This window comes from Taudactylus pleione, unplaced genomic scaffold (assembly GCF_031769625.1).
Source record: "Taudactylus pleione unplaced genomic scaffold, aTauple2 ptg000662l, whole genome shotgun sequence".
Lineage (NCBI taxonomy): Eukaryota > Metazoa > Chordata > Amphibia > Anura > Myobatrachidae > Taudactylus > Taudactylus pleione.
In genome coordinates, this window is record NW_028285064.1 from 1124865 (window position 1) to 1152116 (window position 27252).

General features: G+C 46.1%; 1 protein-coding gene across 1 annotated transcript in view; it reads right to left on the bottom strand.

The window, feature by feature from the left end:
* The window catches only part of TESK2 (testis associated actin remodelling kinase 2), a 64989-nt gene that overhangs the window by 13655 nt on the left and 24082 nt on the right, over window positions 1-27252 (bottom strand). The window contains exons 3-6 of the mRNA XM_088455595.1: window positions 25963-26084; window positions 19775-19823; window positions 10645-10791; window positions 7735-7817 (exon numbers count right to left, since the gene is read on the bottom strand). Coding sequence (XP_088311721.1) covers window positions 7735-7817; window positions 10645-10791; window positions 19775-19823; window positions 25963-26084 — 401 coding nt within the window. The remainder of the gene's footprint in view (window positions 1-7734; window positions 7818-10644; window positions 10792-19774; window positions 19824-25962; window positions 26085-27252) is intronic.

Below are 27252 nucleotides of genomic sequence, written 5' to 3' on the forward strand. Positions count from 1 at the left end.
GAGCCATCTTCCGGCTCCCGCAGTGGTTAATGGGAGAGACTTCATGAAGTCTCTCCCATAATGCAAAGCGGCCCTGGAGAATGGTCGCTAGTAGCTGACAGCAGCGGCGGGAGCAGGAGCGATGGGGGTTCAGGCAAGTGTGTTTTTTTATTTTTTTATTACTTGTGTCTCTACTGGGGGGGGCTGCAAGGGGTGATTACTACTGGGGGCACTTGAAGGGAGGATTACTACTGGGGGCACTTGAAGGGAGGATTACTACTGGGGGCACTTGAAGGGAGGATTACTACTGGGGGCACTTGAAGGGAGGATTACTACTGGGGGCACTTGAAGGGAGGATTACTACTGGGGGCACTTGAAGGGAGGATTACTACTGGGGGCACTTGAAGGGAGGATTACTACTGGGGGCACTTGAAGGGAGGATTACTACTGGGGGCACTTGAAGGGAGGATTACTACTGGGGGCACTTGAAGGGAGGATTACTACTGGGGGCACTTGAAGGGAGGATTACTACTGGGGGCACTTGAAGGGAGGATTACTACTGGGGGCACTTGAAGGGAGGATTACTACTGGGGGCACTTGAAGGGAGGATTACTACTGGGGGCACTTGAAGGGAGGATTACTACTGGGGGCACTTGAAGGGAGGATTACTACTGGGGGCACTTGTAGGGAGGATTACTACTGGGGGCACTTGAAGGGAGGATTACTACTGGGGGCACTTGAAGGGAGGATTACTACTGGGGGCACTTGAAGGGAGGATTACTACTGGGGGCACTTGAAGGGAGGATTACTACTGGGGGCACTTGAAGGGAGGATTACTACTGGGGGCACTTGAAGGGAGGATTACTACTGGGGGCACTTGAAGGGAGGATTACTACTGGGGGCACTTGAAGGGAGGATTACTACTGGGGGCACTTGAAGGGAGGATTACTACTGGGGGCACTTGAAGGGAGGATTACTACTGGGGGCACTTGAAGGGGTGATTACTACTGGGGGGGGCTGCAAGGGAGGATTACTACTGGGGGCACTTGAAGGGAGGATTACTACTGGGGGCACTTGAAGGGAGGATTACTACTGGGGGCACTTGAAGGGAGGATTACTACTGGGGGCACTTGAAGGGAGGATTACTACTGGGGGCACTTGAAGGGAGGATTACTACTGGGGGCACTTGAAGGGAGGATTACTACTGGGGGCACTTGAAGGGAGGATTACTACTGGGGGCACTTGAAGGGAGGATTACTACTGGGGGCACTTGAAGGGAGGATTACTACTGGGGGCACTTGAAGGGAGGATTACTACTGGGGGCACTTGAAGGGAGGATTACTACTGGGGGCACTTGAAGGGAGGATTACTACTGGGGGCACTTGAAGGGAGGATTACTACTGGGGGCACTTGAAGGGAGGATTACTACTGGGGGCACTTGAAGGGAGGATTACTACTGGGGGCACTTGAAGGGAGGATTACTACTGGGGGCACTTGAAGGGAGGATTACTACTGGGGGCACTTGAAGGGAGGATTACTACTGGGGGCACTTGAAGGGAGGATTACTACTGGGGGCACTTGAAGGGAGGATTACTACTGGGGGCACTTGAAGGGAGGATTACTACTGGGGGCACTTGAAGGGAGGATTACTACTGGGGGCACTTGAAGGGAGGATTACTACTGGGGGCACTTGAAGGGAGGATTACTACTGGGGGCACTTGAAGGGGGGCTACCACTGGGGGCACTTGAAGGGGGGCTACCACTGGGGGCACTTGAAGGGGGGCTACCACTGGGGGCACTTGAAGGGGGGCTACCACTGGGGGCACTTGAAGGGGGGCTACCACTGGGGGCACTTGAAGGGGGGCTACCACTGGGGGCACTTGAAGGGGGGCTACTACTGGGGGCACTTGAAGGGGGGCTACTACTGGGGGCACTTGAAGGGGGGCTACTACTGGGGGCACTTGAAGGGGGGCTACTACTGGGGGCACTTGAAGGGGGGCTACTACTGGGGGCACTTGAAGGGGGGCTACTACTGGGGGCACTTGAAGGGGGGCTACTACTGGGGGCACTTGAAGGGGGGCTACTACTGGGGGCACTTGAAGGGGGGCTACTACTGGGGGCACTTGAAGGGGGGCTACTACTGGGGGCACTTGAAGGGGGGCTACTACTGGGGGCACTTGAAGGGGGGCTACTACTGGGGGGGGGACTACTACTGGGGGCACTACATGGGGGGGAACCTCCACTGGGGGCACAACAATGGGGGGACTACTACAAGGCGGGACTACTAGGGGCACTACAAGAGGGGGGATTACTACTGGGGGCACTATATAAGCTTACTAATGGGGGCAAAAGGGGCACTGCACAGGGGGGACCACTACCGCGGGCACTGCATAGGGGGGGCACCAAAAAACCTACTTGCTTACCAAAAAATTTGGGCTAGGGCCGGCCCTGATGATATGCGGCATGCCTGTGACTGTATGCGACTGCGGCTGTATGCGAAACGCTACGTTGCAGTGTCACAGCCGCTGACACTGTAACGTAGCATTTCACAGGCAGATATAACAGCAGTAGTACACAGGATATAGGCATGCCGCATATCATTTTAATCCGCAGAAGCTGCTTTGTGAGTCCTATTGGCTTTGTGAATCAGACTCATTTGAAGGGAAAAAGTCACAGGGCGCTCACACGTTATGTGTAACGTGACTTGTAGCGCACGAGGATAGATGCATGTGGACACATCTGTATATTCTCTGATCTTATAGACATGAAATATTAATATATAGTGTCATGTGCAGCTTCATCCCCTGAACAATGGTCTGGTTGGCAACTACGTAAATAATTATTCTGAGCAGTCTTCCTCTGTATCAGCCACGATCCTTACAGAAGAGTTCAGAGGAGGCAGCTCCAGGTCCATGAGGTCTGTAATCATCATTTAATGTGGCCTCAGCAGAGGAGCTCCCACAAATAACTATGCAGAGAAAGCCGTAATCTGTGCGGGGATAACGTATCATCGCCTCTATAAAGTCTAATTATTAAGCTGAATTTTAACCATGAAACTATATATACACACAGTTCTACATCTAATTCCAGCTGCTATGTAAAGAGGAGAGCCTATTTTCCATAAACGTCAGCAAATTACGCTTCTCTAAAGTAACACATAAGAAGAACTTGTGGACAGGGAAGAGGAACTGTAATTTGCTTTCATTTTCTCAGTTATATTAGAAAAACAAATATCTGAAGTCTGATTGGTCGCTGGGATTTATAGCACCTCTTGTCCTCGCGTCCCGACATTGCATCTTCCTGGAACAAGTATCAGAGGAAGCTAAAGGATACAATCCACTGTAATAAGCTTGCAGCTAATCCACCCTGTACATTAGGCAAGGAGGCTTCCAGTACAATCAGCTGCTGAATGCTTTCATGTCACAGTATTACCCTTAACGGGTTTATCCACCGACAGCCAGTTACAGAATGTTTTTCCGTGCCATGCTGGTGTCAGGAGGGGTGGTGCGGGCACCATATGGCGGGCACTGTGCAGACCATGTGACCACAGCTGCTGAAGCACCGTCCATGGCATGAGCCCGTCAATCACAGACCTGCTGGACAACTGGAATATATAATGGTGAGGGGGGGGGCTCTTGTGGCAATGGTCACACGTTATCAGTTCTGCAGGAGGGCGAATGAACCCTGGAAATCTTGGTTTCCAGCTAATAAAGCTCAGTAGTCGTTTCTATTCGTACATGAGTAATTGCGCAGTTCTTCCATCTGTTCTATTTTCTGGCAACAGTCTAAGGGGGCAATTCAATTATTTGTGATGTGCAGCTATGTACATCTTGGATAATTCCGAACCACTGCGTATTTTACGGGGCGCACCACTATGGGGGTGTGCGAGGTAAAATGAGCAATGGTGTTCCTGCGATGTGCTGCCATTACAAGCGTTCCCACACCATTGCGACAGCACATCATGAGCGCCGCAGATATCGGAGTTGACCTATGTGGGACACTGGGCTGAAGATATAAATTAACACAATATCAAAAAGGATTTTCATTAAAAAAAACAAAAAAAACCTGTGCAGGTGCCGAATCTGCCGGGAGTCTGGAGAGCTGTATTGTCTCCCCGCTATTTGGCTGCTGACAGGCTGAGCGGGTGACGATGCCCCGCCCCCTCAGAGAGGAGTGACAGAACAATTACAGCCAACAGGGACTCGGCTATTACCAACTGCCCTGTCACAGTCTTCGCATGCCCTATTAGCTAAACTGTGGCAGGGCATGCTGGGATTTGTAACTCCACAGCAGCTGAAGGGCCACATGCAGAATACCCCTACCGTATTTGTGTACTGACCCTTAGGGGTACATATTTACTAAAGTATGGGTTTATAGAATTGGAGGTGTTGCCCATAGCAACCAGATTATTTATCTAGCACCTTCTAGAAAATAGCTAAAATCTGATTGGTTGCTATAGACAACAGCTCCACTCCTATATAGCCCTTATAGTGAAAATGAAGCAAATTAAGAGTCTACTTTTTAAAGCTGTCATTTTAAGTTTACGGCGACAAGCAAAAATAAAACCATCTTTGTACTCAGACAGTGAGTCAGATAGACGGACGGACGCAGGCTGGTTTATGGAGTCTTGTAATTCAGGCGCAGACACCACCCTACGGACGATACAAAACACGGGTCTCCTTTCAGCTCCGTCTTCTGGGAATACTCTCGTTTCAGGAAGGGTTTTGTTACATTGCATCCGACCCCCCCAGAACGCTCCATCTGGTTTATAGGTTTATCCATCACACGTGGCAGGAACAGACATTATTGATCCGCCAGCTGCCAGAAACACACAATCGCAGGTATGAGATCTGGCTGGGATCCCGATACTTCATGTGGTCATGTACACGGACCGGTGCTAATCAATGCCAGCTGTACCTCCCCCCGCCACCACATTAATGAGGTGCAACCGAGGAACACACTTTTTTCTTTTTGGCCTGACTGTATAAGAAAACATTATTAAACATTTCCACATTTGTGAGACATTTGCTTTTCTCCTTCGGACTCCCAGCCATGGCGGTATCTTTGTTAGGTGAGAGGAAGGGATTCCAGCACGCTCCTGAGCAGTCCGTTCATTGGATAAACATATTAGACCCTGTTCGCCAGGCTCAGGATGAGGTGCAGTCAGATCTGTGAGCGGCTGCCCGGCTACTTATCCTCGCACTGAAGCCAAATCCATCAGCAGCTAATGGACACAACGATGTGGAAAGTTGCCGGCACACTCTACGTGGTTATTTCCTCTCCACACCTCTAATTGTGAAGCTGAAGATACATTTTTCAAGGTTTCTGCCATATATTTTAATAGATTTCATTTTTAACTGCCCATTTTTGTGTGTTGCTTAACTCAACGCATGGCTATGGATGAGCTGACACTGATATATCTCCCCTGGGCCCTGCAGTTTAGATTGATGTCCCTGAATATAGTTATTATGGACCAGCAGAGACCACCCTGAGCTCACATAAAGCCATCGTCATATCTTCCTGTCCCTTTCTGGGGTCAAGTACATAAATCTTTACACTACTACAAGCACTGGACAGAAGTACAGGCAGCTTGTGTATTATAGTAGTTTTATAAGCTGGGGGTGTGCCTGGAGCCGGAGACCCTTTTTTCCCCCAGACTTAGGACCTCATTCAGAGTCGGTCGAAGCGGCCGCACGGTCGTACGGGAAAAGGGGCCGTATATGCTAATGATTCCCTCGCAAGTTGCGTCCCTAAGTTTGGATCGGTAGCTGGCCGACCAAGGGGAGGAAGCGGTCGGAAGACAAAAAAATACGCCCCCTTCTCGTACGCATTGCACGACATCTCAGGCCATATAAGGATTAATCGAGACCATCGGCAACCATCGGAACTGGTCGTAGAGCTTAAGGTTGACCATACCCTCTCTTAAGCTCTACGATCATGTCAGTGTAAAAACCACCCATGTCACATGTGCCATGACGCTACTTTGTTAATTATGCACTCCCATAAACCGTATGCACTCCCACAAAACGCCGTCCGCATAATTAGGCACGCCTGCGTTCGGATCTCCTCTCCCCCGTTTTCAAGCACCTTCCCCTGTTACCACCCACAAACGCCTCCATCTGTCACTCAAACTACCGACCTGGCAGTGTTCAAGGAGAGAGAAATTTCTGATCGTAGCGGCTAGTTTGCGCACGCGCATTGCGAACTTTACGCATGCGCAGTATAGCGAACATCGGTGGCGTACGACCGTGCGGCCGCTTCGACCGACTCTGAATGAGGTCCTTAATCTCTAGCACGTCCATGTGTATTAAAAGGGGATGTGGTTAAAAGGTCGACAATGACTTGACAATCGATGTCGACAATGTCGGGAGTTTTGTCAGCATTAAGAAAGGCAACGTATATATAGACATGCTTACAATGGTCAGAATGTGGACATTAGGGCCAGGGACCACAGGATGGGTTTTGGGTAGGGATTAGTAGTGTTCATTCTAGTACCCTGCACCCGTCACAAGCCGCGCAGTTCCTCATTCCTGCCTGGGGTGGCGCTCTCTGCTCTGGTTTGTATCTCAGCAGTTTGTTGGGGATGTAGTTATGTGACCGGCAGTCACAATCCTGACAGCAGAATGCCGGCTAGGGATTTATGATGGGCGTCGAACTACAGACGCCTATCATAATCCCGATGCCGGAATCCAGGACGACACGTGCCCGAACTAAGTAAATCCTGGGAGCCCATCCTGTTAGCCGCCGGGGGGGGGTTAGGTTTAGGGCAGTTAGCGGGTTTAGGGGTTTTGAGGGAGTATTAGCGTTAAGCACCCCCGGGGGGAGGTTAGGGTTAGGCACCACTAAGGGAGGGTTGGTGACAGGGGAGTTTAGCATACTTACCTTCCTCTGTCGGGATTTTCATCCTGTCTAGCAGCTGCTGTCGGGATTTGAACCGGCGGCATTTCAATTCCATTTGTTGCATCAGCTGAGTATACTAGAAGACCAAAGCAGAGCGTGGCACCCCAGGCAGGAAGAGGAGCTGCACGGGTTGTGACAGGTGCAGGGTGCTAGAATGAACACTAAGTTAGGGTTGACGGAAAAAAAGAAAAAGAAAAAGAAAAACTTACCCGGATTGGAGGTCTGACCCAGAAGTCACAGTCACATGACCCCCGGGGACTCAGAAGCTGCACTGTGGCCGATGCTGGCGCCCGGAGCAGGTAAGTCACATCTGGGCCAACAGGGACGATATGTCAAAATGTCACCACTGTTTATCATGAATGTTGACATGGTCAAGGTTGACATTATGACCTACTATACCACACCCTACTAAAAGCGGGCCTGCAGCTAATAGGAATCATCAGTGATCCAAGCAGCACAGAGTGTTTCAGAAGATGTGCGCACAGATCTGGTGACAGACAGTGACCTGTGTACATGTGATAGAATGAACACTAGAACCCTGCACCGGTCACAACCCGTGTAGTTCCTCTTTCCTGCCTGAGATGTTACGCTCTGCTCTGGTCCTTCTAGCACACTCAGATCATGTAACAAACTTCTTATATACAGACCAGTGTGCTAGAAGCACCAGAATGGAGAGCAACAGGAAAGAGGAACTGCACGACTTGTGACAGATGCAGGGTGCTAGAATGAAGATTATGTGAGGACATTAGGCAGGACAGGGCAGTAGCCATGTGATCATGGCTGAGATTTAGTGAAAGGAGCAGGGTCCCCAACAGCACAAATTGAATGAGATTCCGCTGGTTGCGATTCATTTACCTGTAATCTGGAATTTTTTCAGCAAGACCAAAATCTGCCACCACTGCGGAGTACCCACTCTCATCACTTTTAATGAGACAGTTCTGCAAGAGAAGACATTGTAATTAGCTGCCATCGCTGTAACTACTCCGGGGGTCATTCCAGTCCATTAACAAAGGGTTAATGCTGCTGGAGAGGCCGGTGCAGAGCACGCAGATTAACAGCCAGCTAATACAATCAAGCAGGATCATTCAAAAGCTGCTGAGGAAGCAGAAATGCGGCATAAACCCTCAGTGGAAGCAAGACGAAGCCCTGCTGAGGTTCTCCCACCGTCCACATTAATGCCAGCCTATGCAAGGGTTTTCTCCAACGTTCAACATTAACACTAGTGCCAGCCTGTCCGAGCATTCTCTCTAATGTACAACATTTATACTAGCGTCGAGCCTGTCCCAGGTTTCTATCTAATGTACATTTACACTAGTGCAAGCCTGTCCCATTGTCCTCTCCAGTGTACAATGTTTACACTAGTGCAAGTCTGTCTCAGGGTCCTCTCTAATGTACGTTAACACTAGTGCAAGCCTGCCCCAGGGTCCTCTCTAATGTAAAAAGTTTCCACTAGTGCAAGCCTGCCCCAGGGTCCTCTCTAATGTACAATGTTAACACTAGTGCAAGCCTGTCCCAGGGTCCTCTCTAATGTACAATGTTTACACTAGTGCAAGTCTGTCCCAGGGTCCTCTCTAATGTACAATGTTTACACTAGTGCAAGTCTGTCCCAGGGTCCTCTCTAATGTACAATGTTTACACTAGTGCAAGTCTGTCCCAGGGTCCTCTCTAATGTACAATGTTTACACTAGTGCAAGCCTGTCTCAGGGTCCTCTCTAGTGTACGTTAACACTAGTGCAAGCCTGCCCCAGGGTCCTCTCTAATGTAAAAAGTTTCCACTAGTGCAAGCCTGCCCCAGGGTCCTCTCTAATGTACAATGTTAACACTAGTGCAAGCCTGTCCCAGGGTCCTCTCTAATGTACAATGTTTACACTAGTGCAAGTCTGTCCCAGGGTCCTCTCTAATGTACAATGTTTACACTAGTGCAAGTCTGTCCCAGGGTCCTCTCTAATGTACAATGTTTACACTAGTGCAAGCCTGTCTCAGGGTCCTCTCTAGTGTACGTTAACACTAGTGCAAGCCTGCCCCAGGGTCCTCTCTAATGTACAATGTTTCCACTAGTGCAAGTCTGCCCCATGGTCCTCTCTAATGTAAAAAGTTTCCACTAGTGCAAGCCTGCCCCAGGGTCCTCTCTAATGTACAATGTTTACACTAGTGCAAGCCTGCCCCAGGGTCCTCTCTACTGTACGTTTACACTAGTGCAAGCCTGCCCCAGGGTCCTCTCTAATGTACAATGTTTACACTAGTGCAAGCCTGTCTCAGGGTCCTCTCTAATGTACGTTTACACTAGTGCAAGCCTGTCCCAGGTCCTCTCTACTGTACGTTTACACTAGTGCAAGCCTGCCCCAGGGTCCTCTCTACTGTACGTTTACACTAGTGCAAGCCTGCCCCAGGGTCCTCTCTAATGTACAATGTTTACACTAGTGCAAGCCTGTCTCAGGGTCCTCTCTAATGTACGTTTACACTAGTGCAAGCCTGCCCCAGGTCCTCTCTAATGTACGTTTACATTAGTGGCAACCTGTCCCGGGGTAAGATGCATAATGTCTATTAAAGTTATTAAGCTTAAAATACAAGGTGAGCCAATATAAAAAAGGTACCTTTTAATATTCACAAATGAATATGTAAATATTCCCCAAATATTAGTTATGAGATCCGATCTACCTCAGGCACGAGCCATTCCAGTTCACCAACAGGCAGTGTGATGTGCCTAGCACACTTCTATTCTTCACACTATCAATATATAGCCAGCAATTTTATATAAAGCAACTTTAATGATTAATAGAACATTCTTATTATACCTGCATGTGATATAATCACAATTAAAATAGAATTTCTATAACATACCCAAAAGAAAAGCATCAAAATTATGTAAAGAACATACTGAACCAATGAGATCAGACGTGAAAACAGACACATTATAGCAACAGTCTACCATCTATTATCTGACCAGTATGTGGCGCTGTCCTGATATTTCACCTCACAAGAGCCAACAAGATGGCAGTTCCCATTCATGCTGATTAAACAAATGATGCATATAGAGAAAAATCACATCATTCTTAGTGATATACAGTATCACAGTTTTTCCCAGAAAATAAATCCTTAAAGATATTACTGATGTTTAAAATTCTCAATTGACCTGTTGCCAAAAGCACAAGTTACATGATGGACGCGCAGTCCGATCAATGCTGCCTTTATGCGGTTCTGTGGGTTTTTACGTTCCACATGGTGCAGAAACACAGACCCTCTTGTGTAACACACGGCCTGGAAACATCTGTTTCCCACCTTCCAGATCCAGAACACAAATATAACTTTTAATAAACTTTGTAGGATCTGTTTATTGAGCTGCTAAACACAGGAAAGGGGAGGACAGGACCTGCCTGTTTGTTGAAGCACTTTGTTACTGAACGACTATCAGAGTAAGAATAGTAAAATTACACACATATAGGAGACACCAGCTAGGTCTCAGCCACCTCAAAAGCTGCATTCCAGCTATTACCCTTAAATAGCGCCAACATGTACCGCAGAGCTGTATAATAGAAGGACATACAGATCCATCAGGAACATCTAATAACACAAGAGTCCCTCAGCTCTTGAGAACCCACTTTTCCCATCTATATGCCTAATGAATTCTGTATGATCAGATAGTACCACGAAAAAACCAGCTTGTATCAGCAGACCCTATAGGATGAGAACCCCACTTGTATCGCAACTCCCCAAGACACAGTCGTATACGCACATAAATGTAGGTTATGCTGCCATGGAACCTACCTTTGATGTGAGGTCTCGGTGGAAGATCCCCTTGGAGTGGAGATAGGCCAGACCCCGGGCCATGTCCAGGGCCAGCTTCTCCCGCACAGTCCACGGCAAATGCTGGTTGCTGTCTAGGAGCTGCTCCAGATTTCCACTATTAATGTACTGAAAAACAAGCAGACATGAGGCTAAGTATAAATCAGTAACAATACGAGAGTACTCGCAATCTCAGGACCTGGTTATGGTCTCTCGATTGTCTAGTGAATAGCCATAAAATAGTGACAGTTTCTGCCGAGGTGACGGTTACACTGTTGGGAGACCTAACACTAGAAGGACAGAGGACAGAACAGTAGGCATCCAGATATATATGTGGAAGTTTGTGGTAAGCGGGCAGGACAGGTTTACAGAGCGATTATGGTGCAGTGTAAACCCCCCCCCCCATTCCCCACTCTACTCCATCGTCAGACTCCCAGCGCAGAGACTGCGCAAGGTGTCTACAGAAGTGGCGACATATTCAACCTAGTGTTTGTAACAGAAATTAAATGTTTTGCAAGAAACTCTGTCTGGACATCTGCAGACTTAGACAAAAAGTCTGGAATGTTTTATACAAAAATCTACCCTCATAGTCACTGCCTAATATAATATATGCTGATCTTATTTATTCATCATATAAAGAAAGTTGCATTATAGGAGTGGGGGCTCTAACCAGTGCACACAAATGATAGAGATGTACCAGATTTATTCTGTTATACATTTGGGGTATTTTCTCAGCTTAGTGGGGTCTCTCCTGACTGCTGCCAACTGCCCTGATAGCAGAGCCCCCACTCCTATAATGCAACTTTCTTTATATGATTGCAGGACAATGTATATGAGCAAAGAACATTGTTAACATTATGTACCATTACATTCATTAATTCTTATTTATCATCATTCAGGATGCTCCATAGTGCTTTCGTAGATGTGCCCCTCTACCCACCCAACTCCTTTTGTTTGCTAAGTTTTGCACCTCTGCAGAGCTGCCCAGCACAGAGGACAGGGTACACACTAGTACATGTCACACGGATGGCCCAGTGGTCATATTTATTATTATTTATTAGCAGTGGAGCTTACAATGTATATTCCCTATGATATGCACATACACACTATGGTCATTTTTTTGTGGGGAGCCAATGAACCTACCAGTATATTTTTTTGGAGTGTGGGAGGAAACCTGAGCACCTGGAGGAAACCCACGGAAGCACAGTTTGGGCCATGGCGGGAATCGAACCCATGACCTCATTGCTGTGAGGCAGTAACGTTAACCATTACACCGTCTGTGCTGCCCAATTACCATTACACCGTCTGTGCGGTCATAGAAAATTAGCAGAAATTGGTTTAAGTCAGCTGCTACATGAACGCAATTAGATGCTCAGACATTTCAGCCCTGGACAATAGAAGGTGGAGGTTGTGCTGGTGCCTCGCGGGTGTACCAAGAGCAAAAAATGTGCCCTTTCTTAAATTATTTTATTCTGTGCTCGCAATTCGAGACAGCGATAAAACCTACTAACGGCTTCTGGTGTTCTAGCTTAACGGTTGAATTAATGATGTAATGAGTGAGTTGTGAATCAGCCTCTCTAGGATAAGCTCTGCAGTCATGTATACAAATAACAGACGTCACTCCCCCTGTGAGCCACTGGACAAATGTGTGTACTAGATACCCAGGACCACAGGACATGTACTGGATACATGGGACATCTGTTCTATATGAGCTCTGTGTATGCTGGCTTCCAGTCGCTGGCAATCACACAGGGCTACGTAGATGTACTGTATCCAACTTATAAGAAAAGCAGAACTTAACCGGGAGAAAGAATGACACAAGATGTTCTGTGTCCGTACTGAGAGCACTGAAACGATACCATATACTGTAAAGCAGGCACAGTAGATAGAAGACCAGTGAACAACACCCTCGGGGAATACAGATAAGCAGCAGCTAGAGAATGCAGACTCTGTACATGCATCCAACAGACTTGCATAATGTCTCGCTACAGGCTTCCGATTGCAGGCCAGAAACATATAAAATTCTCTTCAATGCACAATAATCACATTTTTATTTTATTAGACCTAAATGGTTTGATTTGGCAATAAGCCCGCACACAGTGTGTAAGCAACAACATACATGAGATTTATTCACCGTCACAATGCACAATAAAGGATTGTGCAGCACAGTCTGACAAACACACAAAAGGAGTCTGTGGTTATCGGGCGTTTTGTTATCATTACCTGTGGCTGAAGTGGAGCACATGCTCCAGGATCTCTAACCCCCCCCCCCCCCCGGCAACATAAAGAAGCCATTCAGTCTACCTGCAACCTCCTCTGTAGCGGAGACCTGCATGGAGCACCCGGCTTCTCCTGGGTCCTGCATCTCAGAGGGGCCGCATAGGGTTTTGTCTAACAGTGATTCCAGGGAATTGGGAGGATACTGTCTGTATCGCTGCAGGTGCATGAAATAGGGAGGGGATTGCAATGGAGAACTACTAAGCCCAGCCACTCTATGGCTGTGAAACAACCACTTGCCCTGTAATGTTCACTACAGGGGGCTTATACAGCCACAAAACTGGGTGGGGAAAAAAATAAGGTTTATATATGAATTGCAATGAATGCAGAGCCTCAATGCTTCTTTATATGTTTGGCTGACCAGCAAATCCAGGCGCTTACCTATAAACTGGGTGAATTGGTGAAAAAGTATACATTCCACATTAGCACAGTTATTCTGCACATTACTACTGGCAAAGAACCTTCTCTCTGTGTTGGGGCCATTATAATGTTTGCTATCCATACAAATTTAATTTATCAAAGACTGACATGGTGATTTTCAATATTTTTTTTTGCTTCTATGCTGATCCCTGGTGAGTAAACAACCATATATTTAGGTTATTTCCATCCTTTGTACCTGTGAGTTGGACATATATTAATCCAGTTAGGACTGAGGCCCTCATTCAGAGGCGGTCGGAGGATGCAAGCGGTCGCTCAGAAACTGGGCGGCCGCTTGCATCCTCACCGGCCGCCTCTGTTTCGGTCGTTAGGCTGTGGGTTTACACCCACAGCTCTAACGACCGCTAGGGTGATGGTCGCGATGGTCATAGACCATCACGACCATCGGGACTTACGACGAGACCCTAGGGTAGGGTCTCACTTGTCGTAATCCCCGGAGAGCTTCTGGCTCTGTCAGAGCCGGAAGCTCACCACTGACATCACTAGTGATGTCAGTGGGGCCTCCCCCAAACGGCAGGCGTTCCCATGGGAACGCCTCCGTTTGGGCTGCCACCCCCCCCGGCCCGCCTTCCAAACGGGGCGAGCTGTCAATCAACATCGACAGCTCGCCCCCTTTGGAAAAAGACCCGCTACGACCGGCGCTGTCGGTCGTAGCGGGTCTCACGCATGCGCACGAAGGAGCCGGCTCCCTCATGCGCATACGCACTGGCCAAACATCGAGGCGGCCGTGCGGTCGTAGAATGAAGCCCTGATTGTAGTCTGAGCTCACATTCATCTCCCTTCCCCCTCCTATTCCCTTCACTACAACAGAACTTGGGAGGCAGACAAGACTTGCTTACGTTGTTGTGACAATGTTGCAGTTTTCTCTAAAATAGTTACCAATTCGTTCTACAGAATAAAGCTGCATTACCACTTACATCAGTGGTTCCCAAACTTTTTTGTATCATGGCGCCCTAGAGTATCAGCATTGTTTTCATGGCAGCCCTAAGTTTAACGTTTGTTATTGAGAAAATGTAGTAAAGTTAAGCAAATTGTGCTTACCCGTCATCAGACTTGCTAGATCAACGATGAACGATTTTACCAACGATCTCATTAACGATGAACGATATCTGACAGTATTTAAATGAATGAAATCGTCCAAGTCCAAACACAGTCGATTTCAGGTATCGTTATCTGACATGCGGGCACGCGCATCGTTCGTCGATGCATGTCAACGATATAACGATTTCTACAATCGTTGTTATTCATATCTTCCGGAAAATCTGACCGTGTGTACACTCCATTAGGTACAGTAATGTGGTGGTGGACAGGTTTGCACTTCATACACATTTTGTGGGTCCGCACCAGTACAGTTATGGGGAGAGGGGGAGAGGGAGAGAGAATATACCCCTTTGATCCTAAGCTTGAATCATATATACTTATATGATAATTATGTTTTAATACCAATGTTGTATATAACTAGGTGCTACCAATAACTCTAAAGGCATACAATATATAGCAGAAGGAAAGTAGAGTATATAATATGGTGCACTCTTAGGATCAATATTCAGTTAATCCTCTGTCAACAAATGTTTAAAATGCATCAATCTTTATTCATTATATCATTAAAAAATAATGTGTCCAGATGAAAGGCGGCGAAATATTGAGTAAAATTATAGATAATGCTTGTAGTTAGAATGTGAAAAAAAATAGTAATAAATAAATATTTCAAAATTCCCTTTCACTGCTGGTCATATATAATCTATAGCAAAAATAAGATCAGTAGACATTGGAATTGTATTATATATGACCATCAGTGAAAGAGAATTTTAAAATGTTTATTACTATTTTTTTCACATTCTAACTACAAGCACTATCTATAATTTTAATCAATATTTCGCCTCCTTTCATTTGGACACATTATTTTTTAATGATATAATGAATAAAGATTGATACATTTTAAACATTTGTTGAGAATTAACTGAATACTGATCCTAAGAGTGCACCATATTATTACTCTACTTTTCTTCTGCTATATAAGGTTTGCGCTTCTGTTTGTCCACAAATTTACATTACATTGACCATATATAATTTGATTTGGTGCAGGACCACCAACCTGAGGAAAACCTACAAGTGTCGTGAGGCACCCCAGGGAGCCACGGCGCACAATTTGGGAACAACTGACTTAAATAAATGTTTTAGAACGGTACCAATCGCTCCTAGCCAACGCAGTTGAAGACCGTATTTTAACTCCTAGTGTCAGGTGCACACAGAGAATCCCTAAACTCCATCCATTTTTTGGGACTGTTCCCAAAAACATTTCCTCTAACCCCCAAACTCTCTCTGAAAACAACTCATCAGCGTCATATCAAATTCCTGAACCACCCTCTAATCTTCCCAATTACCCTATCCCCCGTGTATTCTACCCTTGTATCACATTCTCTGTTCTGCTCAATAATCCCCTCTTAGTCTGCATCCCATTATCTCACTCATCAGACTGCCCATCCCTTGCTACCAGATTACCACCCCCTCTACTCTATTCTATCCAATTACCCTCTAGCCACATGATTAACCCTCTATATTCCACCTCATTGCCCCCTCTATTTTACCCAATACCCCCCTATTCAACCCTACTTGAATACACACGTCTTTTGTACCAGAGTTCCACTCCTTTAAACAGAACAAACTTGCATTTAATATTTGTTTTGTGCTCAACCTACTGACCCCCAAACCAAATAATTTTGTGTGACTGGATCATGCAACCCTAATAAATACTTTTCCCTATGCATGCTAGCTTGACCAATAAAACCTCATGTATCAAACTTCTATATCCTAAAGACTGTATACAGCGCCTTCCTCCAGCTTTGTCTGTCTTTCCTATGTATTTGCTGCTGATTTTAAAAGCTGCAATGTATGCATTGGGGGGGGGGGGGGGGGGGGGACCCAGCAAATAATTTCCTGCATTTATGTTTATCTTCCAATATTGTTCCCAAAATTGATGTGCAAATGTGTCCATTTCTGTCAATTAGCACACAGCAGAATGTGGTCATTGCACGGGATAAATACACATTCAGCAAGACCAATTGAACTTTTTAAACCAAATTATTTGCTTGGGACAGAAATATAAATTTTTACTTAAATGTATTCATTTCAGATGACGCTAATTACTTTGCAGCAACTGCATACAGAGGGATCCATCCGTAGAATATCACTGATGCCAAATCTAGCTTCATTGTGAAGGAGCAGAACCTGCACGAGAGGTTCCTTTGTTCCTCGGACGGGGAGCTTGTCTTGAAAATGAATACTTTAAAGCAATCACCTGGCCTGATCGAAATGGGGAGGGGGGGGGTGTGTGCATCCTCATATTTCAGGGCTCCCCACCCACCCTGAAAATCAACCATCCATAAGTGGAATGTTACAAGCAGGCCTGTAGAATAATAACCGTCGCAGGAATATTAGGTCTTCAGCTGAACAAGCAGAATAATTCTCTGAAATAACAAAACGGGATCCAAGGAGATTAAAGTTTTCAGCACAGGAATAAGTGTCTTATCCACAGAATGTATTAGTGAAGGATTCCCAGGGTAATGGAAGTTACTGAGTGTAGACTGTCTGGCCTGTATTACCGGTACTCTCACCGTGCTGCATCAGACTCTTCACAATCTGAAAGTAGGAACTCATGGTAACTATAGGGAGATGTGTTCCTGTTTTATTTCCACCTGCTCCCTCTCTAAGCCCCAGTGAGTAACATTCTCCCCCCCAGGTCAGACCAGGGAACCTGTATGTGGGTTTGCACTGGATATTCCGGCGCCGCCCCCTCCATAACGCAGGCAGGTTACCTGGCTTATAATTAAATTCCCTTAATGACTGCATTTATGCCTGTAGTAGGAAATTGCATTGTAAGCTCCACTGGGTCAGACGTAGATGTGAACAAATAAACATTCCCTGTATAGCGCCGTGCGATATGTTGGTATTATGTAGGGCTGCGCGAGAGGAGCAGCTGTCCGGAGAGAGAAGCTGGAGGGAGCAGAAATTAAGATTTTAAAAGTAATCTGGTTAAATTTGAGGTGCTAACATAACTAATACCTCTTTTCCACCGAAAACCCAGGTCCAACCTGAGTTTTTGGACATGGTTCCAACCCTGCTCAGACCCATTTACACTGCACCTTCGATCTGGGTTACTCCCAGGTCAGCCCTGTTCACACTGAACTCAGGACTGCCCTGCTAAGCCTGTGAGGTCATAAAAAGAGGGAGGTGAATGCTCCACAACCACCAATCAGCTCATTTTAGGCATGACCCAGGTCAGATAACCCGGGTTGCACAGTTTACACTGCACCATTACCCAGGTCCATCCTGGGTCCAACCCTGGTAGCTACCTGGGTTGGATTGCTGTGTCACTTGACCTGGGTTATTTTTCAGGGACCCTTTTACACTGAGCTGCGACCCGGGTAGACCCAGCAATAACCCAGGTTTTTGCTCTGGTGTAAAAGGGGTATAAGTTACAGCTGTGGTATTACTTAAGAGAGTTACAATAAATTAAGCTGTTACAGCAAATTACAAGTCAATTTAAACTAAAATATAAAAGTTCTAATATAAAAAAATATCTTTGGAACAGTAAAAAAAAAAAAAAAAAAAAAAGTTTTCATGCAATGGCAGCAGTCAGCAGCTGATAGATGTAGTGCCAAAACTTCTCACTGCACCGACCTCCCATCGGGGAACAGACCACAATTATACACCTCAAATGTTTCCACTTGACCGACTCTTGACATATTACATACTAGTGAATGTTATTAGGAGTTTAGTTCTATGGTCACTGGCACCCTGATCTGCAAATGAGGACATACACAATGGCTGTACATACACAATCAGGTACTGCAGCAGCAGACATCTCTCACACATCACAACCTCTAACTCCCTAATAGACCCCCCTCCAATCTGGTTTTCACCCCACACAATAAGCAGAGTCTGTGCTAACAAAAGACGACCAAGACCTTCTCGCAGGCAAGTGAAATAAATCATTTCAGAGGCACCGGGGTCTGTGTGCAGGGTGTCAGACTATACTCATCTGTATTATCTGCGCTGTACAGGAAACCAAGTGACCAAACGTGCAGCTATAGAAGGAGCCGACTGCTCCTGATCCTTCCCAGTCCTCTGATGTTCAATATCCCAGGAGAGATCCCAGGGGACTGAGAATGAGGTGAGGTCAGCAGACTGTTTGCCTCTGGTCGGAAGTACATGCCATCTTGGTGAAAAAAACAGGTTTTGCAATAGTATTGCTGCAAAGCCCTAATTAGCTGCACTAATATCCGTTCTGACAGAGCACAAGACTGAACTGGCCCATCTGCCAAGAGGTGAATTATATGTTATCACACGCGATCTCTCTCTAATAAGGAGAAGGCAGGCAGAATCGAGAGGCAGGCGGACATAGAACAGAACTGAATCAAACAGGTACATAATAAACAACATTGGACGTGACTTTCCTCCATCTACAGATTTACCATGTGATAACAGACACTTTATTCTACAACGTCTACATCAGGGGTTCCCAACCACGGTCCTCAAGGCACACTAACAGTCCAGGTTTTAAGGATAGCCATAGTTGAGCACAGGTGACTTAATTAGTACCTTAGTTATTTTGATTTAACCATCTGTGCTTAAGGATGGATATCACTAAAACCAGGACTGTTAGTGTGCCTCGAGGACCGAGGTTGGGAATCACTGGTCTACAGTCTTCTGGTTTATTCTACATTACAAAGCTCAGCTTTATGTAACTTCACCAGATATACCCAATGCTACAAACAGTCCTGAAAGGATGAGCGATGCCTCTGATATTACCTAAAGACCTGCAACAAAAACCAAACACAGAGCTGCCGCCAAAGGCAAGCATTAGGAATGCAGATGGCAGAGGATATATAAAGAATTCTCCAAACATTTGGCTTTTTTATATATACAATTTTAAAAGTGAACAACTAGCACCGCCAAGGACGAGCCAGAGACCAGTGTTCTCATTATCCTTATCTACGTGCCGCCGACAAGCCACATTGCTTAGGAAGGACCAAGATATTTACTTTCATGGGTGAGAGGTAGAAAAAATATTTTAGAAACAATGAATCCCAGCTACAGACTGCACGATGTACATTAGCACTATAACACAGCCAATACTAACGGTCATACTTAATGCACAAATACAGAGGTGAAGCCTCAGTGGCCATTCATGTATACCTGAAAGTATAAAAATTGCTCTTATTGTGAAGCGAGAGGCCCTGAAAACATGTGAGACAGATTATTCAGTGGGTATTTCACAAGTAACAGCGGACACTGGGGACTTTCACATACAGCAGTTACTGTAACACGAGACAACTGCTGAATTTCCGGTATTGCAGAAGGACAGTGATTAGGATAGTGATGGACAAGCTCTTACCTCCGTGAGCGCATGCAGCTGCCCCTGGTGGACACAGACTCCCATAAACCTAGAAGAAAAACAACAACGTCATATAAATGTATCGCAGGAGTGACAAATCCCCCACAAGATTACAGGAAAAGAAAAAAAAAACAAAAAAAAAGCCCACCATAGTAACATCATAAATATGAAAAGATCATTAATCCCAAGTTACACTGTAACGGTCTATTCTCAGGAAGGAAGTGCGTTTCCAGGGGGCTTATTCCATGTGCTATTGGATAAAAAAAAAAAAAAGCTGCTGTGGCCCTGAACATCGCTGTATGTGTATAATATGAACATCTTGTATGCCGTGATATTCCTGGTACCTTCTACAAGGCATTGTGTAATTTTAAAGACATTTTATTGAAGCTAATAAACCTTTTCTTGCGTCAAGATGCTTACATCTGCTTACATCCTGTGACTACCGATTATGCACCAAGTGCTTAACAGTTTCCCAGCTGCCCTGTGGTTGGAGCCCAGTGTCCTCCATCCTCTGGTCCCAAGCAGATCACTTGTCCAAACTAAGAGGCCAGTGGGAATTTAGCAGACTCCAACCAGGTGGCAATGCAGCTGCATGACCCAGAATTAAGCGGTTCCAGGAGCCAGTGTAGACCAGTGGTGTCAAAATCAGGCCATCCAGCTGCAATGAAACAACACATCCCAGCATGCACTGCCACAGTTTTGCTATTAGGGCATGCTAAAACTGTGGCATGGCATGCTGGGATGTGTAGTTCCACTGCAGCTGGATGGCCCGAGTTTGACACCACTACTGTAGACATTTGGCGAAAAGGCGGCTCCAGATGCTGTTGTAGCAGCCTGGTGGTGGCACCTCCCGATGCAGTGGGAGGAGTGACAGGTGACTGGTGTAGCTGGTCAAGGTAACAGATACTACAGCCATGGGCAAAAGTTTTGAGAATGACAAGTATTGGTTTTCACAAAGTTTGCTGCTTCAGTATTTATAGACCTGTTTGTCAGATGCTACTATGGTATACTGAAATAAAATTACAAGCATTTCATAAGTGTGAAAGGCTTTTATTGACAATTACATTACGTTATGCAAAGAGACAATATTTGCAGTGTTGATCCTTCTTTTTCAAGACCTCTGCAATTCGCCCTGGCATGCTGTCATATCAACTTCTGGGCCACATACTGACTGATGGTCGCCCATTCTTGCCTAATCAATGCTTGGACTTTGTCAGAATTTGTGGGTTTTTGTTTGTCCACCCACCTCTTGAGGATTGACAACAAGTTCTCAAATGGGATTAAGGTCTGGGGAGTTTCCTGGCCATGGACCAAAAATTTTGATGTTTTGTTCCCCGAGCCACTTCGTTATCACTTTTGCCTTATGGCAAGGTGCTCCATCATGCTGGAAAAGGCATTGTTCGTCACCAAACTGTTCTTGGATGGTTGGGAGAAGTTGCTCTTGGAGGATGTTTTGGTACCATTCTTTATTCATGGCTGTGTTCGTAGGCAAAATTGTGAGTGAGCCCCCTCCCTTGGCTGAGAAGCAACCCCACACACGAATGGTTTCAGGATGCTTTACTGTTGGGTTTATAGTTAAAAATAATTTTAAAGCAAGGTAGTTTATTCAAAAAAGCCGGGTGCATTACAAGTAGTAATAGGTAATAATAGATTTGATGGCTTCATTAGTTTAATTATATAGATCAAGTTGAATAAAAATACTTGACATTTTATTAGTCAGTCAACAATGTTAGCGGAAGATAGTTTGACAATGCCTCAGTGGTTTTTAAAGTGTCATCAGGAGACATGACAAATACTTCCAGTTGGAGTTATAGGATTGACTTTGCATAACGCATATATTAGAGGTATTCATAGTACATCAGGTTTCCTTGGTTAGAAGAATGATGGTGAAGGTCCAGCTGGATGAAGGAAGGTCACTTTTAATTTGTCTTCATTCTTGTCCATCACATAAGCAAGCCACCATTTCTTGTCATACACAATTGATATATAGCCATTTATTTGTGTTAACTGGAGTTTGTCTAGAGATTTTGTAACGAATACTGTAGATCAGAGCTCGACAAATCCCGGGGTCCAGGTCGCCATGGCGACCAGATTTTGGTGCCTGGCGACCAGATTTTACAGGGAGGGAAGAAGCAGATCAACCCCAGCAGAGATTATTGCGGTGGGCATTTCCTGCAGTGATCGCAGTTTTAAAAATTGATTGGGTCCTGTAGGTCCCACTGGTGTTGCGGCGGCGTCGCCCCGACCAATCACCGCGCGGCACCTCCCCCAGCCAATCACCGCGCGGCGTCTAGTAAGCCAATCACTACGCTGCGCCTCCCCCCAGCCAATCGCCGCGCGGCGTCACCCCTGCTGATCATCTTCTCCGCGGCACCTGTTTGCACTGCATCCATCGGGCAAGTGTATTGCTGGTGGTGCCGGGCCCATCTAGTAGCTGGCGCTCCTTCAGCAAGCTGAGCTCTGTGCACGAAGGAGGCAGGGAAGGTGAACACTGCAGAGAGGAGGGAGCTGCAACAGTGACCTGGCCGGGGGCACCCAGCAAAAGCAAGGAGGTAACCACTACCCCATGTGCTGTGTAACAGATGCATAACACAATCCTGTTAAAAAAAATTTTTTTATTATTTTTTATTTCATTTTTTATTTTATTTTTTGGGGGGGGGGGGGGGGGGGTTTAGGGTGGTGTGGCTCCTACACTAATCGCCTTGGTTCCTAGATTTTAGAAAAATTTGTCGAGCCCTGCTGTAGATGATGGCGTAGCCTTAGACAAGGTTTTCACAGATATTTTTTATGTACTTGAATCAACAGGTAAAAAAAAAAAAACACTCCAAAGAATGCGAGATGGTAGGGTAAAAAAAAACAAAAAAACAAAACCTTTATCTGCCATGAAAGTCAAACTTATTAAATGGTGAAATTAAATACACGGCCCCTGTCCCAGTGGAATGTTTCCAGACAGTAAAAGGACTGACATTATCACATTACTCCCTGAAGCGGTTTAGCATTAGGCTGGTGCTGTCATTTATACACTAACATACCTGTATTTAAAAATAATAAAAAGAATAGTGCAGAGGAACAATAAGGAAGTCAGATTGCCGCTGGCTCTCACTCCAAATACCCGATCCCAAGTTTTCCGTCTGTAAGGGAGAGTGGCCGCTAGCATCTGAGCGACTTCTCCTTTGGGATGACCCACTTTGGGACAAACAATATGGCGTTGGCTGCCAAGTACCAAGAACCAGAAGCAGCCAACAAACATTCCAGTCATAACTATCCATTATCTAGTACAGTCTATAAAATGACAGCTATAGTCTGATTGGTTAAGATGATTTAATAAATCTTCAGGCCCCCATACATCTGCCAGTAGTTTCCCTGATCAGACCGGAACAATCGATCCACTGTTAGAAATGCTATCGATGATCACAGTTCCATCAGGGAAAAAAGCGTTCATGTTAAAAAATCCCAGTTTTGCTGATCACGATCATATTTTGGTTGGGATCGTCAAATCAAAGAAATCAAACAAGTTGGATTTCACAGATGCCCGGTTGGGGATCGGGGGAATTGCCCCAATCCATCACATATGTATGGGAGCCTTTCCCCAAGGTATAAGGAAAAGGCCGATATACAGCCGTGGCCAAAAGTTTTGAGAATGACACAAGTATTGGTTTTCACAAAGTTTGCTGCTTCAGTGTTTTTAGACCTTTTTGTCAGATGTTACTATGGTATACTGAAGTAACATTACAGCATTACATAAGTGTCAAAGGCTTTTATTGACAATTACATTAAGTTTATGCAAAGAGACAATATTTGCAGTGTTGACCCTTCTTTTTCAAGACCTCTGCAATTCGCCCTGGCATGCTGTCACTCAACTTCTGGGCCACATACTGATTGATGGCCGCCCATTCTTGCCTAATCAATGCTTGGGGTTTGTCAGAGTTTGTGGGTTTTTTGTTTGTCCATCCGCCTCTTGAGGATTGACCACAAGTTCTCAATGGGATTAAGGTCTGGGGAGCTTTCTGTCCATGGACCCAAAATGTCGATGTTTTGTTCCCCAAGCCACTTGGAGCACCTTGCCATAAGGCAAAAGTGATAACTATCATGCTGGAAAAGGCATCGTTCATCACCAAACTGTTCTTGGATGGTTGGAAGTTGCTTTTGGAGGATGTTTTGGTACCATTCTATATTAATGACACTGACACACACACACACACACACACACCCCCTTTGTATACATGCATGTACTTTTTATACAAGGCAGGTAGGTAGGTGTGTTTTACGTTGCAGCATAAACTGTACAGCTGATCAATATTCTCCATGACCAAGGCCCAAGTCCCAGCTAATGGTATTCATACACCCGGGAAGCCAATCACCGTATCTCAGGGTAAAGTGACAACCTTGGGGCACCAATAAATCTGGATAATCGCTTTCCACACTTGTCAATTTGTTAATTTCATTGACAAATATATCTGCAGTTAAACCAATATCACAGCGACAATAAAAGTCACTCCGGCCCTGCACGTTTGCTCTCGCCAACAAACAATTCTGCTCCCAATTACTCAGAGAACCATAAAACTGTAACCGTTAGGAGACAAATGGATTTTTTTTTTTTCTAATTTTTCGAGATAGCAGTGGGGGGTGGAGGGGGGGTTGGGGGGTGGAGGGGGGGGGGGAAATAAGTGGAAATGTGTCAAACTTAAATTAAAAGATTTATTCCAAAAAAAACTCAGTTGCGGGAGCAGATTCAGTCTCCAGAGCATGAGCTCACTCAACAAACATTTTACTTGCTAAAAATACCTCATAAAGAGCCCTGCAGTGTAACTGCGATACAAGCAGGAGAAAGCCATCAAATAGAAGGAGATCGCTCAACATAAATAGAAGTGGCTGGAAGCTGCCAGAAAGCTCACAACCGAGGAGGCAGGACGCCAACAACAACCACCTCTTCGCTGCCGAGCATCTTGCGGGGCTGGGAAGGGGTTAATGGAGCAGTCAGGATCATATCCCAGGGAGGGAGGTGGCTTAATACCTGTGGCTCCAACTCATCCCAGTTACAATTGCAAAATCTTCTGTTTGGATCCATTGTATCAACACGAGATTTGTGTCTGTTTATTTTATTACATCCTATTGTACTCAGAGATGTAACAGATGGTCACAGGTGACCCAGCCCAGGCAATGTTAGAGCAATGCAGCAGTAACATCTTCCTGCAGTCAGTGTTCTCATTGCAACTTTTGCTCATCATTAAGACTCTCACGGGTACCAAGTTCTGGCACCCACAGCCACTTACCCACTCCCAGCCCTAAAGGCACTTAACCCATTCAGCAGCCTTGCTTCGGGATCTGCACTACTTAACCAACTGGCAGCTTGGCCCAAACACGATTTAACCAACTAGCTGCCGGGCCCCAGGCCCACTACCATTTACTCACACACACACACACGACAATATTTAACCACCTGGCTGCCTGGCCCTGGTACCACTTACTGTCATGATAGACAGGCCACGGGTCTGCTGCCATAAACCCACCTGGGAGTATGGCGCAAGCCCTATCACCCATTTACCCACCCAGCTACCTGGCCCCATGCCTTTTACCCATTCGGCAGCCTGGCCCATTCGCCACAAGATCCATCTCTAAGCCTGGCCCAAGCATGCGTCACTTAACAACCTGGCGTCACTCACCAAGCCAGCAGCAAGGCCTTGGCCCACCAGCTCTTAACCACCAGCCAGCCTGGACCCGGCACAATTTACCCCAACGTGCTTACCTGCCACTGTTTTACCCACCGGGCAGTCTATTGAAGCACTGTTCCAATTACTGATACTTCTGCATAAAAATGAAGTTACATAAGCATGAACAGATGACTAGAACCTAACCACTCCCGCTTTAATAAGCGTGTAAAGCACAACTACATGTTGATGGTCATGCTGTAAACAAAACGTAATCTCTGCTACAGGATGCCGGTGGGTTCAGACTACAGTCTGGCAGAGTTGAATGTAACCAGAAATCAGTGAGCGCCTGGGTAGTGACACGTTCGGAAAGATTACAGTCTTCATTTAAAATGTTTTCTCAACAATAGAAAATTCTGTATAACAAAGAGAAACAGCTTTTACACAAGCCGGCAAATGTTACAGCAGTGTGCTGCTCGGCTCTGTAACATAGCGGCACCAAGCACTGATCCGCTCCCCTCCCCCCCAACCTGGTCGTACCTTAGTATATTGGGGTGGGACAGGCGGTTCATCAGCTGCACCTCCTTGAGCATGTTGGCGCGGTTACTGCTGAGCATGTTCATCTTCAGGGCCATCACTTGGTCCGACGTCCTGTGCCGCACCTGGAACACATTCAAGTGACAGCTGTCAGGACGTATTCTGGAGACAACAAGTAATCTCACACACAGCTAATGTCAAGAACCATTCACGTTGGGTCGGGAAAAATATAATCCCGATACAGATCTATGTGGATTTACATTGTGAAGGATAAGTGCTGAATGCAATGGGTTCTGCGTTATATTACTCTGCGCCCGCATCTCTCTTCCACTTCCCTTTATGGTCCGGACACACAGGAGAGTTGGTGATCTGCATGCGTAGGATACACGTCGGGGGGTCTATAGCAGGTATGCGTTTTACAGTACAGGTCAGTAATAATATAGTAACAATTCCATCCGCCAGTACAGGAGAAACAGAAATGAGGAAAATGTGGATCTTGTGTCATTTTATAGGACCTGGTAATCCCCCTATAAATCATACTAGTTATATGGAACTCTCTCTGATTAGAGATATTAGATAGAAGACTGGATCTGTGTATAGGAGGTAAGAGGCTGGCAGTCCATGGTGACATTAAATACCACTAAAACTCATAATGAAATCGGTTTTCACAATATTCCCGAATATTGTAAGTGTGGGGCACAGAGATCAGGTTAGGTATGGGATCTCGACAATCAGAACGGAGCCGGTCACAATCCCGACAGCAGGATCTCAATGGATTTTGGAAAGTATTTGAACCTTTACCCTAACCCTCCCCATGATCTTAACCCTCCCGCAGACTAACCCAACCCACCCCTCCCGCAGCCTAACCCTAACCTAACCCACCCCTACCGCAGCCTAGCCCTAACCTAACCCACCCCTCCCACAGCCTAACCCTCCATTCCCTCCCGCAGACTAACCCTACCCCCCCCAGTGCCCAACACTAACCCACCCCTCCCGCAGCCTAACCCTAACCTAACACATCCCTCCCGCAGCCTGACCCTAACTGTCCCGACTAGCAGCCTAACCCTCTCCCTACTGCCAACCCCCCCCTAGTGCTAACCCCCCCCCAATAACCCTAAACTCCCCCCTAGTGCCTAACCCTCTACCCTAGTGCCTAACCCTCCCCCCTAGTGCCTATCCCTAACCCTCCCCCCTAGTGCCTAACCCTAACCCTCCCCCCTAGTGCCTAACCCTAACCCTCCCCCCTAGTGCCCAACCCTAACCCTCCCCCCTAGTGCCCAACCCCAACCCTCC